Consider the following 16,325-nt stretch of genomic DNA (forward strand, 5'->3'; position numbering starts at 1 on the left):
GCAGGATGAATCAGTGGAGAGGAGAGGGAGGGATGCAGGTGAGGGATGATTGCTCTGGAGCTGTGAAAACCTGGTTACTACGTTTAGGGAATAAACCACAGCTGGTGCCTGTCGGGAAACGGAAGTAATTGAATAAGTGGCAATAACAGAGAGAGCAAAAGGCGGGCAGCAAGATTCGGCTTGTCATATCCATCTAGTTTTTTTATCACTCAAAGGTCTTGTCAGGCCTGGTTTTGATTCCCAGAGCTGACGAGTGTCTTTGGAGTGTGGCTGTTTCAGGGGCTGGGTGGGTGATGGCTGCACGGGTAAGTATTACACAAAGGGGCTTCCCAAGCACCTCCTCTCTCACTCCAGAGCTGAGCTCCCCGTTCCTGTCGTCTCTCTCTTTTGACTAGGAAACTGCCTCCGCAACTCTTCTCTCGGCCTTCTGTGAGAGCTTTAGCTATGTGGAAAGGCATTTGGAGTCTCTCTCCCTTGACATCAGTGCTGGGGTGATCTTTCCCCTCTGGTTTACTACCCTACTTCCCTTTCTGCACTGACGCCTGTGGTGGTAAGATTTCCTGTCAGACTCTGTCATGTTTGTTAGCAGTTCTTTCTTTCACAAGACTGTGTGGGAGCTGCTGGCCAGGCCTGGCTCTTGGCTGGGCTGTCACAGAGCTTGTACTTCCTCAGGAAAGCTCCCCGTAGTGGGAGCTATTAGAAACTCCAGAGTTGTAGGGCTTGTCTACATGGGGAAGTAGCCGGGAATCGCTATCTCGATTGCTACCTTCCTGTGGGAAGTAGGTTAAGCGAAACCACCCAAAGGCACTCTCTAGTGCAGAATAAGAGTGTCCACATGGGGAATTAGTGTGGAATAGTTATTGCGCTTTAAATTCACACCCTCGCCTGTTTTGCAGTAGCCTCCCCACGTAGACAAGCCCACAGAGAGTGAACACTGAAAACTGGAACCATTTGGAAATAGGAGGGAGGGGTCTGAATGTTGCACTCTAGGATATGTCTGGGGGAAGAAGGGGTAGTGCTTGGCTGTGAGGTGGGATGCTGAGAAATGTAGGGGGGGGAACATATTTTAACATGCTGTAACAAATACAAAATATCCAGCTTTGCAGACAAGGCTGCTGTTCTGTCTGGGTGACTGTGGCAAGAAGGGTTCTGCCAACGTGGGTCTCATTTTAAGTCAAGTCACTCACAATGCTTGACAAGATAATTGCTGTGGATTATTGTGCCATATGCATTTGGGTGCGAGAGGAATATACGTGACCCCTGTTTGGGTAGCAAGAGGTTTTCTGTGGAAAGTTTGAGTGCCTGACAGGCCTGGGAACTTCCTGAGAAGACATTTGCGGTGATCTCTGAGCATCTCAGACATTTACATATTACATGAATTGCTGCTTTAAAACAGAAGTTGAATGTTCAGAGCAAAGGGTATTGTTCATCTGAGCCACACCCCAGGAGCAGATGCAGTGCAAGGCCCCTGTTTCAGAAGCTGGCCCATTACATGAAAAGCCTTTCAATCAAGTGTCTTGGATTAGGAACATTTCTGCTTATTATGGTTGAGAATGCATCATAATGTCAGAGAGGGTTAACCGTGTCATGGGATGTTCAGGAAGAATATGGGGAAGAAGGAGACTGAATACCAGTTGCTGGTCTAACGTATGGTTGTTTGTGTTGGGGTAGTGCCTACATGATGGTAGACCCATGATCAAGAACCCATTGTGCTGCATGATGCACTGACACATAATGAGAGACGAAGCGTTTACAATCTTAGTAGACAGGTCATGGAAAGGGGAGGGAATAGGGTTAGAACAGACAAGCAGAGTGAGGGTCAGCAAATGGCAAGGTAGGTCCACCATTTTAAAAAATTCTTTGTATGGTCCTAGATGAGAAGGGTTCGTGTGGTGGACAAATGTGGAATTTCCCTGGGGAAGTTGCTTCCCAGAAGTCACCTACTACAGGACAGGCCTAACAAAGAAAATAACAGAACGCCACTAGCCGTCACCTTCAGCCCCCAACTAAAACCCCTCCAACGCATTATTAAGGATCTACAACCTATCCTGAAGGATGACCCAACACTCTCACAAATCTTGGGTGAAAGGCCAGTCCTTGCCTACAGACAGCCCCCCAACCTGAAGCGAATACTCACCAACAACCACATACCACGCAACAGAACCACTAACCCAGGAACCTATCCTTGCAACAAAGCCCGTTGCCAACTGTGCCCACATATCTATTCAGGGAACACCATCACAGGGCCTAATAACATCAGCCACACTATCAGAGGCTCGTTCACCTGCACATCCACCAATGTGATATATGCCATCATGTGCCAGCAATGCCCCTCTGCCATGTACATTGGTCAAACTGGACAGTCTCTATGTAAAAGAATAAATGGACACAAATCAGATGTTAAGAATTATAACATTCATAAACCAGTCGGAGAACACTTCAATCTCTCTGGTCACGCAATCACAGACATGAGGGTCGCTATCTTAAAGCAAAAAAACTTCAAATCCAGACTCCAGCGAGAAACTGCTGAATTGGAATTCATTTGCAAATTGGATACTATTAATTTGGGCTTGAATAGAGACTGGGAGTGGCTAAGTCATTATGCAAGGTAGCCTAACCCCCCCCCCCCCCCAAGACGTTCTGGTTAAACTTGGATTATTGCTGTGCACATTGTAAGATGAGCTATTGCCAGCAGAAGAGTGAGTTTGTGTGTGTGGTTTTTGGAAGGGGGGTGTGTGTGGGGGGGGGGTGGCGGTGGTGAGAAAACCTGGATTAGTGCTGGAAATGACCCACCTTGATTATCATGCGCATTATAAAGAGAGGTTTCAAAGAGGGATGGGCTATTACCAGCAGGAGAGTGAGTTTGTATGTGTGTCTGTGGGGGGGGGCGGGGGGAAGGGTGAGAAAACCTGGATTTGTGCTGGAAATGACCCACCTTGATTATCACTTTAGATAAGCTGTTACGAGCAGGACAGTGGGGTGGGAGGAAGTTTTTTTTCATGGTCTCTGTGTGTATATAATGTCTTCTGCAGTTTCCACAATATGCTATGCATCCGATGAAGTGAGCTGTAGCTCACGAAAGCTCATGCTCAAATAAACTGGTTAGTCGCTAAGGTGCCACAAGTACTCCTTTTCTTTTTTCTTTTTACGAATACAGACTAACACGGCTGTTACTCTGAAATCTGATTCCTAACCTCTATCACTTAGTGGCTGCTTTATGCCCTGAAGCATGACTGTTTATGTAGCCCTGTTAAAAAAAACAACGATGTGACCCAACTAATGTAACTCTGGATGTCCCTGTTATCTGTATACATTTCTTATCCATTTTGTAATCCTGCTAAGGTCTTGGCTCCAGTGGTAAATTAATTCCATGTGTGAATAATGCATTGTGTTAAAAACAGAATTTCCTTCTATCAGCTTTAAATGCTCTGCCTTTCTGTTTCCCTGAATGTCACCTTGTTCTCGTAGTATGAGAGAGTAAAGAGGAGTGGCCATCTACTGTGTCTGTCCCGTTCATTTTTTCTCAGGCCTCTGTCATGCTCAGCTGAGCTCCAGTTGCCAGTGATGGTGCCAGGGTCAGAAGGGACTGAACTGGTGGAACAAGTGTGACACAATGATGATGTCTTCTAATTAATTATTTTAAGTTCCTAAAGGGGGCGAGATCCGCAGCTGGTGTAAATCGGCATGGCTCCCTGGAGGTTGATGGCGTGGTGGTGAATTACGCCCACTGAGAATCTGGCCCCAAATCAACTTGTTTTCCTGATGATGTGTCTGGCCCTGTTGCTCCTGGTACAGAAATGAATTCCGGATGGAATGAATTGTATGTTCTGGGAGCATTACAGGGGAAGGTGCAGAGCCCTTTAATCTGCTCACACAACAGCACAACTGTGTATACTACAAACTTGCATTGGGATGCAATGATGTGTTCTCCTCCCCCCCCCCCTCAGCTGCGGGGGCTGCTCCATCGCCCAATCTTCCTACAGAAACTGCTCCAAGCACTCCCAGGTTCCTAGGAGGCCTTCAAATAAATCTTGGCATTTTAAAAGGCCATTTCCCTCCACCCTACATGTCAGCAGTAATCCGAGGACAAACGGCCCCATTTATATAAAAAGGAAAAAAATCCGCCCCAGTCTGCAGAATAATACAGGGGGCCCTTTCCAGCCCCCTGAGGATGCTGCTGGAATCCTCCTGCATACAAAGAGGTGATTGATGAACTAAGTCAGCCCGGGAGGAGATGATACGTGGGAAAAAGCTGAGTGGAGAGGCTCTGAAAGGGAAGCCTTTCCCGTAAAAGAGCCACCTCCTGGGAGGTCAGTTGTCCCTTAAACTATTGTGCCTGGTGCACCCAAAGAACGGGACAAAGTCTGACTAGGCTGGGAGAGGAAAAGGGGAATCCTCTGCTGTGTTGCTTGCATAGCAACACATGACCCCAAAGGTCACAGTAGTAGCACCAAGAAGGCATTAAAACCCCACTGGGTGCGAGGGTTTTTGTGTGGCCGGCTGGCTAGAGCAGCAGTTTGGGAGTCAGAACTCCTGGGTTACGTACCCAGCTCACCCAGAATCACACAGTAAGTCAGTGGTAAAGTCAGTTCATTGCTTTGGGGCTGTTTCCCCATGTGCATAATAGAGGTTATGAGGCTGACGTGCTTTGCACAGAGCTGGACAGTCCTGTAGAGTGTGGTTCATGCAGGGCAGGACGCATGAGCCTGATCCACTGGCAGTTAGTCCACTGGGCTTACCCACCCTGCATCGCCTGGAGGTTTTGGTTGTACAGACCCCTCTGTCCAGGGCACTCCCCCGCTCCCAGGCACTAGTCCCCTTTTGGAAAGTGCTTGGAGATTCCCAGCTCGAAGGTGCTACAGTAGAGCAGATGCCAGGTTTCAGAGTAGCAGCCGTGTTAGTCTGTATTTGCAAAAAGAAAAGGAGGACTTGTGGCACCTTAGAGACTAACCAATTTATTTGAGCATAAGCTTTCGTGAGCTGTAGATAAATTTGTTAGTCTCTAAGGTGCCACAAGTACTCCTTTTCTTTTTTAGTAGAGCAGATGGTTACTATTCCATCAGGCAGGCTGTGTCCCTTCCCCCTCACCTGAGCCAGCTCTGTGCCTGCCTGCTGTTTGGGTCTGTATATTGCAGGAGAAGGAAGAGCCTTGTAATTTCCCTGGCTGGGTGGGGAGTGGAGTCCCAGTGTGAGGAGACTTCAGGCTTTGCACTTTGTGTGTTGGCATGATGCCTACTTGCTCAGCTCTCTCCAGGCTGCTCCCAGCGGCAATCTTCCTGCAACCTGTCGTCCAAGTGCTGGGCCGGAGCAATTAGTTTTCCTCCAGGAAAAGCCAGCGCCAGGAACTGATGAGGCTTTAATAACAACAACAGGAAGTCTCCTCCCCACACTCCCACCTCAAGTGCAAAGACTTGGGAGGAGAAAAGCCATTTCAGGAGAAAGCCTAAACGGATGTGATGCTTGAACCCATTGCAGCTTCTTGTTTTACCTGTACTAGCCACAGCTTTTGTCCCCCTAGCTCAAGGCCAGAAGGGACCATTGTGATCATCTTAGTCTGGTCACCTGCATAACACAGGCCACAGAACATCCCTAAAATCATGCCAAGGGCAGATCTTTTAGAAAACCATCCAATCTTGATTTAAAAATTGTCAGTGATTAAAGAATCCACCAGGCCCCTTGGTAAATTGTTCCGGTGGTTCATTACTCTCACTGTTAGAAAATTACACCTTGTTTGCAGTCTGAATTTGTCTCGCTTCAACTTCCATAGTGCAATGTGATTTGTTTTAGCAGCCGTCCCCATGATGTGTGAGACGGAACTGATCTCTCCGGAGCCCTCCAGCCCGATGCAGTACTACGGAGAGTCCTCCGACACCTACTACCATGTTGACCGCTGGCAGAAACTCCGGACGGCTGTCAGGAAGCTGGAGTTCTGGGAAAACTTCAATGCTGAGCTGATAGGCAGCGGCTTCTTCTCCAAGGTTTACAAGGTAAAGCAACAGGTGGCTTGACATAACATGAGAGGAGCTGCCCTGGGACGTGGAGCAGCTGTCAGCATGCAGGTGTGGGATAAATGTGTCCATGCGGAGAACTCCTCCTCCTAACGTCTTTCTTGGCAGGACTCTGCTCTGCTGTCTTACTTGCCAGACTTTCTCCCTCCGACCTCCCCCTGCGAGACTGCTTGAAGTTGGGGAGGAGAGGAACCTCCCCACACATTGACCCTATTTTCCCCCTTCAAAGAAGCTCTGAGGGGTCACTGTGGTTTATGATGAGGGGGAAGACAGTCTTGTGTCTGACGCATGGAACTGGAAGCCAGAAGTTCTGTCCCTGACTGTGCCACAGACTCTCTGCGCATAGGCCCTGAGTTTTCTTTTTCCCCAGGAGTGCTCCACCCCCTCCCTTGCCCCGCCCCCCTTTGCCCCTCCCCGAGGCCTTGCCCCGCCTCTTCCCAGCCTGCTTGAACCCCTCCCGTGAGGCCCCGCCCACTGCTCTCCACCCTCCCCTGAACAGCTGACCAGCAGCGGCTGCTGCCTGAACAGCTGGGCTGGTGGGTGCTGAGCACCCACTTGTTTTTCCCCATGGGTGTTCCAGCCCCAGAGCACCCACGGAGTCACGCCACTGAGTGACCCTGGGCGAGTCGCTGCCTCTCTTTCTCAGATTCCCCCTGGAGGAGCCTAGTTTGTCAGTTGTTGCCACGTGCTCTGAGATCCTCAGATAAAAGGGGAGCCGTAGAGGAGATAAGGGTTGTGACTGTGTGCTGGCCTGTGCAAGTCTGGAAGATATTTACGCCGTGTGCAGATTTGCTGTTGAAAACAAAACCGAAGTGCACAGTGAAAAAGAATCTAAAATTAAATCCCACACACTTCCCAAAGTAGCAGCCTCCCACTCCCTTTGGAAGCTCCAGCCCATGCGCTTGTCTCTTGATGCATCGTCACAGTGCGTTAGACTAGCTGGCGTGGTGTTAGGGGCCGGTGGGTCATACAGAGCAGTCAGATTGGGATGGGTTATTTCCCTCTCCCAGCCTCAGGGCAGGAATCCCATAGATCACCACAGGCTGGTCTTTGATGCCTCATGAGGTACAAGCGGGTGACACCGAGTGATGTACCAGCGGGTTACTGCTGTGTTCTGAACGTAGGAGCGTCTAATTCACTTCCTGCAGCAGGCACAGCTGAAGTGGGAGGCTGTTGAAACCCCTCTCTGTGCAAATTCCTGGGTGCTGCGTTCCATATATCACCTGTCCACCTTCTCCCATGACAAAGTGCTTGGAGCGTCTCGTGCGGGGGTGTGACATGCACATGACAGTGGATCATGTGTAAATAAGGCTTAGTTTGGGGGTGGATGATCTCCCCCCTTTGCCTAGTTAGCCTCCATATCCATTGCCTTGTGGCACCCATGCGAACAGCCCCAGGGGAGGGCAGGAGTGTAGTTTCTTTAAGGGAATGGGGCTCAGACCTTCAACTCCAGGAGAGGCTGCCGTTTCCTTTCCTCTGCTTCTTTCGGAGTGCCATCTTCCAGCCAAATTTGCTTCTCTACTACTTTATTTTACAGTAGCCTTCCAGCATGCTGCAGCTCCTAGTAGTCCTGTGAATGGGGACGTGACACCTACGTTGGATGGAAACAAATCGCCAATGGGTCCAACAGTTTGGTCAGAGTCATTCTGGTGTGACTCTTTTCCTTGGGAGTCTATAGAATGGCTAGTCCTGGGAACAAGACAGCAATCTCTGGTCTTCTCCATGCAAGCGCAAGATGCTACCACCAGATCAATGGGTTGACCTATATAGACACTTTGGGCCAGATCCTCAGCTGGTGTACGTCAACGTTGCACCATTGAAGATAACGGTGGCATGCTGGTCTACACCAGCGGGGGATCTGCCCCTCAAAGTGTAGAAAATGTAGCAGTTAATTGGAAGTATAACTGCGTGTTGACTTTTCAAGGTGCTAACTTATCTTACATCCATCACTGTGGTATCTGGGCACAGTGTCTGTATAAAGTTTTGGTGGATTTCTGGTTGAAAGAGAGAGGGAGGGAGGACAGATTGAGACTTGTTTTAAAGGGTATCTCCAGCCCAAATGGTACAGTAGTTCTTTTCAAGCCTATGCAATGCCCTTCCCCACTTCCCACAAGAGCCTTGGTTGAGTAATCACTCATCCCAACCTCCACTGAGTGCCTACTGCCTCTTCTCTCTCTCTCTCTCCCCTGCCTTTCTTTAGCAAATTGCCGTAGTAACAGTTGCTGTTTCTATTGTGCGTGACATTTCCAGTCTGTCCTGCTGCTGAATGGGATTCCAGCAGTAGGCAGGTTGGAGACACACAGCTTGAATGAAGATAAAACAACTTTTGTTAAGCAAAAATATCAAAAAATAAAGGTTGAATGAGATGTTTGGCTCAGAGACTCAGAATGCAGAGAAGGACGGGCTCGGCTATTGTCCTACAGTGGGACTTGACATTTGATTGGAGACTCGAGTTGTTACGGTTACTAAGCATGTGGATTATTTGCATTCCCAATTCCCTGTCTTCCTTGTAGGTCTAGTAGTCTCCTCTGGACCCTGTATCCTGTAACTGTGGCATGTTTGCTGTTCCTGGTTTTAAGTACCCTTGAAGATGACACTTTGAAGTTCTTTACTGGTAGTCGCTCTCCTCCAAAGAGCTTTACGCACATGAATGCAACCTCACAACATAAAAAACCCCACATTTCTGATGTGGGCACTGAATCATAGAATCCTAGAATATCAGGGTTGGAAGGGACCTCAGGAGATCATCTAGTCCAACCCCCTGCTCAAAGCAGGACCAATCCCCAATTTTTGCCCCAATCCCTAAATGGCCCCCTCAAGGATTGAACTCACAACCCTGGGTTTAGCAGGCCAATGCTCAAACCACTGAGCTATCCCTCCCCCCTGAAATGTTGCCTGTAGCGTCTGTACTGCTGTCATTTATCTTTCACCTGTGCGCACAAGCAGGTAACTATGTAAGCAAGGTGGCTAGAGAGAAAGGCTCGACTTGGATTTCATCACGAGACAGACTCGAGAGATCTGGGTTCAGTGCCCAGCTCTGACCTTGACTCGCTTTGTGACCTTGGAACAGGTCCCTTTCCCTCTGAGTGCCTCAGTTTCACCATTTGTGACATGTGGTATTCAGGCTCAGGGTGTGCATGAGCCTTGATTCATGAATAGTTATCGAGTACTTTAAAATTCCATGATGATGACGCTAGTTAAAGGCAAAGCCATGGATGGATTTTTGCTGGTCCGTTTTTTAGATACAATTGGAGATAAGACTTTGAACTTCTACAGCTCCTTTTGTTGACGGACCTTAAATTAAGTAAGCCTCACAACTCCCTCCTCTTTTTTGATGACCAGAGTTTAAACTTAATCTCTCTGTCCTCTGATTTAGGCCCAGCACAAGCCCTTTTCTCACTTTTCAGCTTGTGTTCAGTGATGGGAAAGCCCTGGAGATACCTTTCCGTCCCTCTGATCCTCAGGCTGACCCAGGGCAGAACTGGACCTCAGCATAAATTAGCAGCCAAAGGGCTGCTGTAAGATATGGTGGGTAGGGACTGCTCTGCTGGCAGGGGATTGGGGAGCACTGTGTGCTCCAGCCACGCCCTCAATCCACCTAGGAATGTCCCCTCTGTCAGGTGGTGGAGAGCAGTTGGCACAGATCTGCCTATGCTGACTGTATACCACCTGGGGATTCCCCTTTTGTCAGGGGAATCCCTGAAAGCTGGTTAAGGCAACTCCCCATGTGCTTTGGGATTGGGCCCATAGGAAGGCAAAGGATTATTGATGTCCCAGTCTTCTGAGTCTCGGGGACCTGGGTTCAGATTCAGGGCTAGGTCTACATCTAAAGCAGGTCTGGTGATCTCATGCTAGTCGTTGTATCCTGCATTTCCACCTCAATAGCTCCTACGCTTCAGCATAAACTAATACCGTGTGTAACAGGAGAAGCAGACAGAAGGAAGAGGAAGAGGAGTCATGTTATTGAGCAGTAAAGCAGCTGGGAAAGAGCCAGGTGTGACCGAAGTGAGGTGGGCTGTGCTAAGCTCTCCTTTACCTTCCTTATGGTGCCAGCACTGACTCAGCTTTGGAGAAGGAGAGATGGGGAGGAGCAAAGGAATTAAAAATGAATGACAGTGGAAATGGTACCAACTTATTAAGCACTACGTTGCAGTCCTAACAGCAAAATCTGTGTAATAAAGGATGTTAGCAAGTGTCAAGGTTCCTTCCCCACTCTGAACTCTAGGGTACAGATGTGGGGACCTGCATGAAAACCCCCCTAAGCTTATTTTTACCAGCTTAGGTTAAAACTTTCCCAAGGTACAAACTATTTTACCTTTTGCCCTTGGACTTCATTGCTGCCACCACCAAGCGTCTAACAAATATATAACAGGGAAAGAGCCCGCTTGGAAACGTCTTTCCCTCCAAAATCCTCCCAAACCCTACACCCCCTTTCCTGGGGAAGGCTTAATAAAAATCCTCCCCAATTTGCACAGGTGAACACAGACCCAAACCCTTGGATCTTAAGAACAATGAAAAAACAATTAGGTTCTTAAAAGAAGAATTTTAATTGAAGAAAAAGTAAAAGAATCACCTCTGTAAAATCAGGATGGTAAATACCTTACAGGGTAATCAGATTCAAAACATAGAGAATCCCTCTAGGCAAAACCTTAAGTTACAAAAAGACACAAAAACAGGAATCTACATTCCATTCAGCACAGCTTATTTTATCAGCCATTTAAACAAAACAGAATCTAAGGCATATCTAGCTAGATTACTTACTAAGTTCTAAGACTCCATTCCTTTTCTGTTCCTGGCAAAAGCATCACACAGACAGAGAGAACATTTGTTTCTCCCCCCCTCCAGCTTTGAAAGTGTCTTGTCTCCTCATTGGTCATTTTGGTCAGGTGCCAGTGAGGTTATCCTAGCTTCTTAACCCTTTACAGGTGAAAGGGTTTTTCCTCTGGCCAAGAGGGATTTTAAAGATGTTTACCCTTCCCTTTATATTTATGACAGCAAGAAACCCAGTCCCTAGTGACTCACCCCATGCCAGCAGGTTTGAAAGGCTGCTCTGCAATTCTGCATCGGATTGAAGTGGTGTAATGTGTGTCTAGAGGACTTGAACAGCTTGGCCACCACAATGCATCTGTTTAGGACAGAGGAGGGTCGGGGGGAGTATGGGGCTGCTCAGAAGCCCGGGTGAGTGTGCTGTGGCATGTCTCCAGAAGTGCTGCACAGGCATGGAAGATAATTGGCACCATTGTCAGTTTTGCACAGAAAATAAGGGTGGAATTTGCATAATGGGTCCACACATTTCTGTTCAGCTGCCGTTTCTCAGCACTCTAATGAGCTAATAACCCTCCCCAGAACTATATGGTAGCTCTTCTTAAAGCTTTTTAGAACTTGCAGCTTGTGAGTCTAAGAACCCCTCAGTGCCAGCTGACAAAGGGTTTGCTGTACTGTCAGGCCTGACAAACTCATTACACCCAACACTGTCTTTTCATAGTGTTTATCCAGAAAATGTCTTGTGAGGTATTAAGTGAAAGCCAGTAACACCCTGGTCATTAATATCATCATAAAATACATGTATTAACCCTATATGAGGAATTATCTATACCTACTGATATTACGCTTTTAAGTCAACAAGGCAGAGTGGACAAATAGGTCTGTGCGGCTATACCCGTCTCCATAAACGAAGCATTGTGAACTAAATACAATGGGAGTTACATTTGGAAGCAAAACGGGAAAAACAAACTAACATGGTGATGTGAAGGCAGCCTGGTGCCAGCACACCAGAGAGCCAGCAACTGGAGAGAAGAGTTCTGCCTCGGGGTGCACTTCAAAAGGATATATTTCAAAGGTTCCTGGACTATAAGAAGAAGAAAAAAGAATCCCTTTGTTATCGATTTACCGACGAAACCCCTTGAAGGGTGTAGGGGACTCATGAATATCTAGATCTGTAAACCCGCAAACTCTGCAGAAAAGGTTTTAGGTGAGAAATTGCTTTAGATAATACTAGCTTGCTAGAGTGAAGTTCTAGGCTTGGGGAAGCGGGTTATCTTTGTGCGTTATTTGTAACCCTTGCCTTTTCCGTTATTCTTATTCCACACGCACTGGAATCAGTGGATCTCTGTTCTTTGTTAACAAACTTATGTTTGTTTTCACCGTAAATAGTTTACAGCCCTGTGTTGTTATAAAGGACCTGATCCTGACTTGCAGCCTTCCAGCTGTTGTACACTGTCTCTTTGGGGACAGCTTATCTGGTGATTACTGTGGGTGTCCCGGTGACAGGGGCTGGACACTGCAGGGGGATGTTTCTGGAGTGTTCAGTGACTGGGGTGCACCTAATGTTAACCTGCAAAGCCGAGTAGGGCTGGCAGAGTCCTGAGAAGAGGGCGAGAATCCTGAAAGGCGGGTGTTGTCCAGGAGCCAACGCCCAGCTGTCCCAAGGTAAACTCTCTCACTCGGGTGGCAGGGGTGTAAACAAGGTCACCCACAATCCTGGGTGCCCCGAGAAGGTGTCACGCAGCTGTGGACCTCTTAAATGCTCTCTATGCCTTTTGCACAGCCACAGATTTCAGGAAGCCCCCAGCCTCTGGAGTAAAATGTCATTCACTCTGTATGTCAGGGTGGTGTGTGTGCACTGGTCAGTTACCAAGTGCAGTAAGGAGATGAGTAGCGGGGTCGGGGTCGAGCCGGGTTAGGACACCAGGAAGTCAGGGTCAGGTACCAGGTAAGGTTATAGACAAGTAGCAGAGTCGGGGTCAAGCTGGGGTCAGGAGCCAGAGTCTAGGGTCAGGAGCCAGAGTCTAGGGTCTGCAGCAAAGCATGATCAGGAGTGGAAGCAAGCAGATGGTCTGCATCATTGCTCAGACAGCTCCCCAAGATGGCTCCTGGTTTATACCAGCATGAGCCAATCAGTGGGCTGCGAGGGCCCTGCTGTGCGGTACTTCCTGCGGTGCCTAGCTTTACAGGGTCCTCTAGCAGAAACCCAGCCTAACCTTCCAGTGGTGATGTGGAAATGTTGGCAGCCCAGAACCCCCATGGTCCTAGGTTCTTACAGTGCATCTCTAGCCATATACTGTAATGACAGTGCATGTAATAATTATGCACATTGTAAAGTTTGGTTATAGATTAGTAAATCCCATGGTTGGGTAATGCCCGATCCAAAACTTCTTTGCAGTCCATTTAAACACAGAGGCAGGGTTATTCCTGTCATGGGCATTGGGTATTTGATTGCATTATTCTTGGAAGGGAGCAGGACCAGAGTTAACATTGCCCCAAGACTTATTTATCTTGCAGCCCTAGTTATAATTAGCATTCCTCTCTCAATCCAAACTGGATTGACGTTAGTCTCTTTGTTCAGTCCACCTGGAGTGGTAAGGTAACCTTATCTGTAAGGTAGCTTGCGCAGGTAGCCGTATCACACATGACGTTTTGGGGCATTGAATGGTGTCATGGTGCCAGCTCATTCTGTGTTTAAACGGTTTTGACCTCTGAACAAATGACAAAAAGGGCAGAAAGTTAAACAGCGCACCTGGGTTCACCTTGATAGCCCCAGCAGTAGTGTCAAGAGACAGATCAAGGCTGTACCACTGATTTCCTCCACCTAACAATTCCCTTGGTTAAAAATAAAACATTAAAGGGACAGTTGGCCAGAGGTGGAGTTGGGCAAGAAATAGTTTTCCCATCCTGCAAATATTCTAGAGAGTTCTGAATTTGTCTTGTCTTGAATTGTGATGAAAGGTTCCAAGCTTGAAAATATTTGCAGACTGAAACACTGGTTTGTTGGTTTGCTTGTTTTGGTTCACTTGAAACATTTTGTTTCAACAATTTTTAAATATTTTGTTTCAATTTTGACATTTTTTTTTCTTTTTTTAAACCTTTAAAAAGATCAGAATTAGCTTAGATGTTGAAATGAAAAGTCATCTGGAACTGGAAAACCAGGGTACTTTGTTTAAAAAATGTCAAAACAAAACATTTGGATGATTTAGAAACTTTTTTCCTGCAAATTTTTTTGAGTTGGTAAATGTGTGGCACCTGGCCCTGTTGAATGAACGGTTTCAGTTTTGACAAATCAGCATTTCTTGAAAAAAATCAGTTTGTTAAAAAATTCCCAACCAGCTCTAGTCAGCAGTTCGCTCTGTGACTTGTGGGTCCAGCCCAGGATTTAGGCAGACCCCTTGTAGTGACACTAGACAGCACAGTCTCTGTTATCAACCTAGGACCGACAGAGCCACAGAGAACCACAGGGGTCTGTCAGTGTCCAGCAGCCTCAATGAACTGTGTTCATCACAGTCAAGCCCTGTTTCTACCACCGGGGGCAATAGAGGTCCCTGCTAAAAATGCCTTATTTTATCTGTTACGCTTTTAAGGGGAAGTTAATGTTCTATTTTTGTGTCTGAATTTGAGAAATGGCTGCTGGTGGGAAGCCCTGGAAACCAGTTTCTCTAGCTATTTACTGAGGAGGTGTGTGGTAGAGTAACCTTGCCTTGAACCACCTGCTAACATGCATCTCTGAGGGTGGTGGGGAGTGGGAAGCCCAGATTCCATGGTTCATTCAGTGACTCAGTGGTGCATTGTGATGTAGGCCCTGATCAAGCAAAGCTCGTGCTTAACTTTAAGTGCAGAGTAGTCTCGTTTGGGTCTGCTGGATCTGGGTGCTCTGGAGCTTGGACCGGATACTTGACAGCTCTGCGCCTTGTGCAGTAATTTACACCTGTGCAATGCGGGTATGAATCTGTGTGGTAGCATTTTAGCCCTCATGTTGCACAAGGTGTAAGGCAAGCGGGGCACCAGGCCTTGTGTGATCTTGGGAAGGATTTCCTTTCCTTGTGGGGGCTGGCGTACGTTACTGGGATAAAATGCATCTCACTGTGTCGTTTTTCACATTGCTCCAGGTGACTCAGAGTGTGACCTGCAAAGTGATGGTGGTGAAAATCTACAAGAATGACGTGGACCAGGAGGTGATAGTGCGTGAGATTAGCTTGCTGCAGAAGCTCTCCCACCCGAACATTGTCAGGTGGGTGGTGCCACAGGGGAGGCAGTGGCTAGGGAAGAGGGCCTGGTAGAGATGTGCCAGGCCTGGGTTTTTAAGTCAAGAGTCAGAGTTGGAATCTTTGTATGAGAAGAAACCTAAACCTGAGTTTTTGTCCTGTCTCATAGGTACCTGGGGATCTGCGTGAAGGATGAGAAGCTGTACCCAATTCTAGAGGTAAAGGCTTGTTGCTGGGACACTTCTTGCTTTTAATTGTGAGGGCAGTCAGGGTCATAGGAGATGAACTCTTGCAGTCTCGCTTTCCAGAGGAAACGTGTAAAGCACAGGTAACCCACACGGTCGCTCTTCGTCTGTCTCCAGTGGCTGGATCACATAGAGATGTTCCCGAATCTCCTACTGCCATTGAGCTAATAGAACTGGTCTTTAGTTCTGGTAGTAGGAACTCTCACTTTTAGATCCAGAGATCCTGGGTCCTGCCCTGGCACACGGGTGGTGTTGCTCACAGATTGCATAAGGCACTTTCACTGCAGGGAAGGAGACAGCAGATTTGCACTATAAATGCAGACAGTACGTTTTCCATAACACAATGATACGGCCCAATCCTGCATGGCGTTCTCGGACAGACTCCCTGTTTTGTCTCGTTTTTGCAGTACGTTAATGGTGGGTGCCTGGAAGAGCTCCTGGCCAGCAAGGAGATCACCCTCAGCTGGAAGGAGAAGGTGGACTTGGCTTCAGACATCACCAGGGGGATGATCTACTTGCACTCCAAGAACATCTACCACCGGGATCTCAACTCCAAGGTGGGCTGTGCTCAGAGGTTGACATTCACCATCCCCAGGCAAAGGGCTGGGCCTGTGTACCACTTACTCACACGGCCGAGGCACCACGTAAATCCCATAAGTGGGACTTATGTGGTGTCTTGGCCACGTGCTGATCCTCTGCACCAAGGGTGAGTTGTGAAAGCTTCCTTGACACAGCCTGTCATTATGGCATATTAGTTACGTACCAGGCAGGAGATCCTGGAAGAGCTAAAAATAGACTCCTCAAAGCACGGTTATGGTCAGAAAAGCAACTCGGGTAGAAATGGACGTGCCGGGATTTCCACACTTCTTCTCCCGCCATGGTTGCGAGATGTCCCCTGTCCAACTTGCGAATCAAACCCAGGGTTCTGTCTCTAATCACGAGCTCGGCAAGGGAAAAGAGAAGCGACCCATCAATAACAGGGAGGGACAAGATGCACTGAGTTAGTTCGCCCTGCCACCGGAACTCTTTCTGTTTTATATGTGTAGCTGTGACGGTTCCCACTTGGGGAGCGTGGCCTAGTGGTCACGCCTGCAACT

At 47.9% G+C, this 16,325-nt stretch overlaps 1 protein-coding gene across 2 annotated transcripts in view; it reads left to right on the forward strand.

The window, feature by feature from the left end:
- Nucleotides 1-16,325, forward strand: part of LOC142000071 (dual specificity testis-specific protein kinase 1-like) — a 63,878-nt gene that overhangs the window by 33,991 nt on the left and 13,562 nt on the right. The window contains exons 2-5 of one of the 2 annotated variants that reach the window (XM_074974127.1): nt 5,791-5,987; nt 14,888-15,009; nt 15,153-15,201; nt 15,636-15,785. In XM_074974127.1, the coding sequence (XP_074830228.1) occupies nt 5,799-5,987; nt 14,888-15,009; nt 15,153-15,201; nt 15,636-15,785 (510 nt within the window). In that variant the 5' untranslated portion in view covers nt 5,791-5,798. Of the gene's footprint in view, nt 1-5,787; nt 5,988-14,887; nt 15,010-15,152; nt 15,202-15,635; nt 15,786-16,325 lie in introns of both variants that reach the window. The other variant, XM_074974126.1, reaches the window with a different exon arrangement.

Source organism: Natator depressus, chromosome 16 (genome assembly GCF_965152275.1).
Source record: "Natator depressus isolate rNatDep1 chromosome 16, rNatDep2.hap1, whole genome shotgun sequence".
NCBI lineage: Eukaryota > Metazoa > Chordata > Testudines > Cheloniidae > Natator > Natator depressus.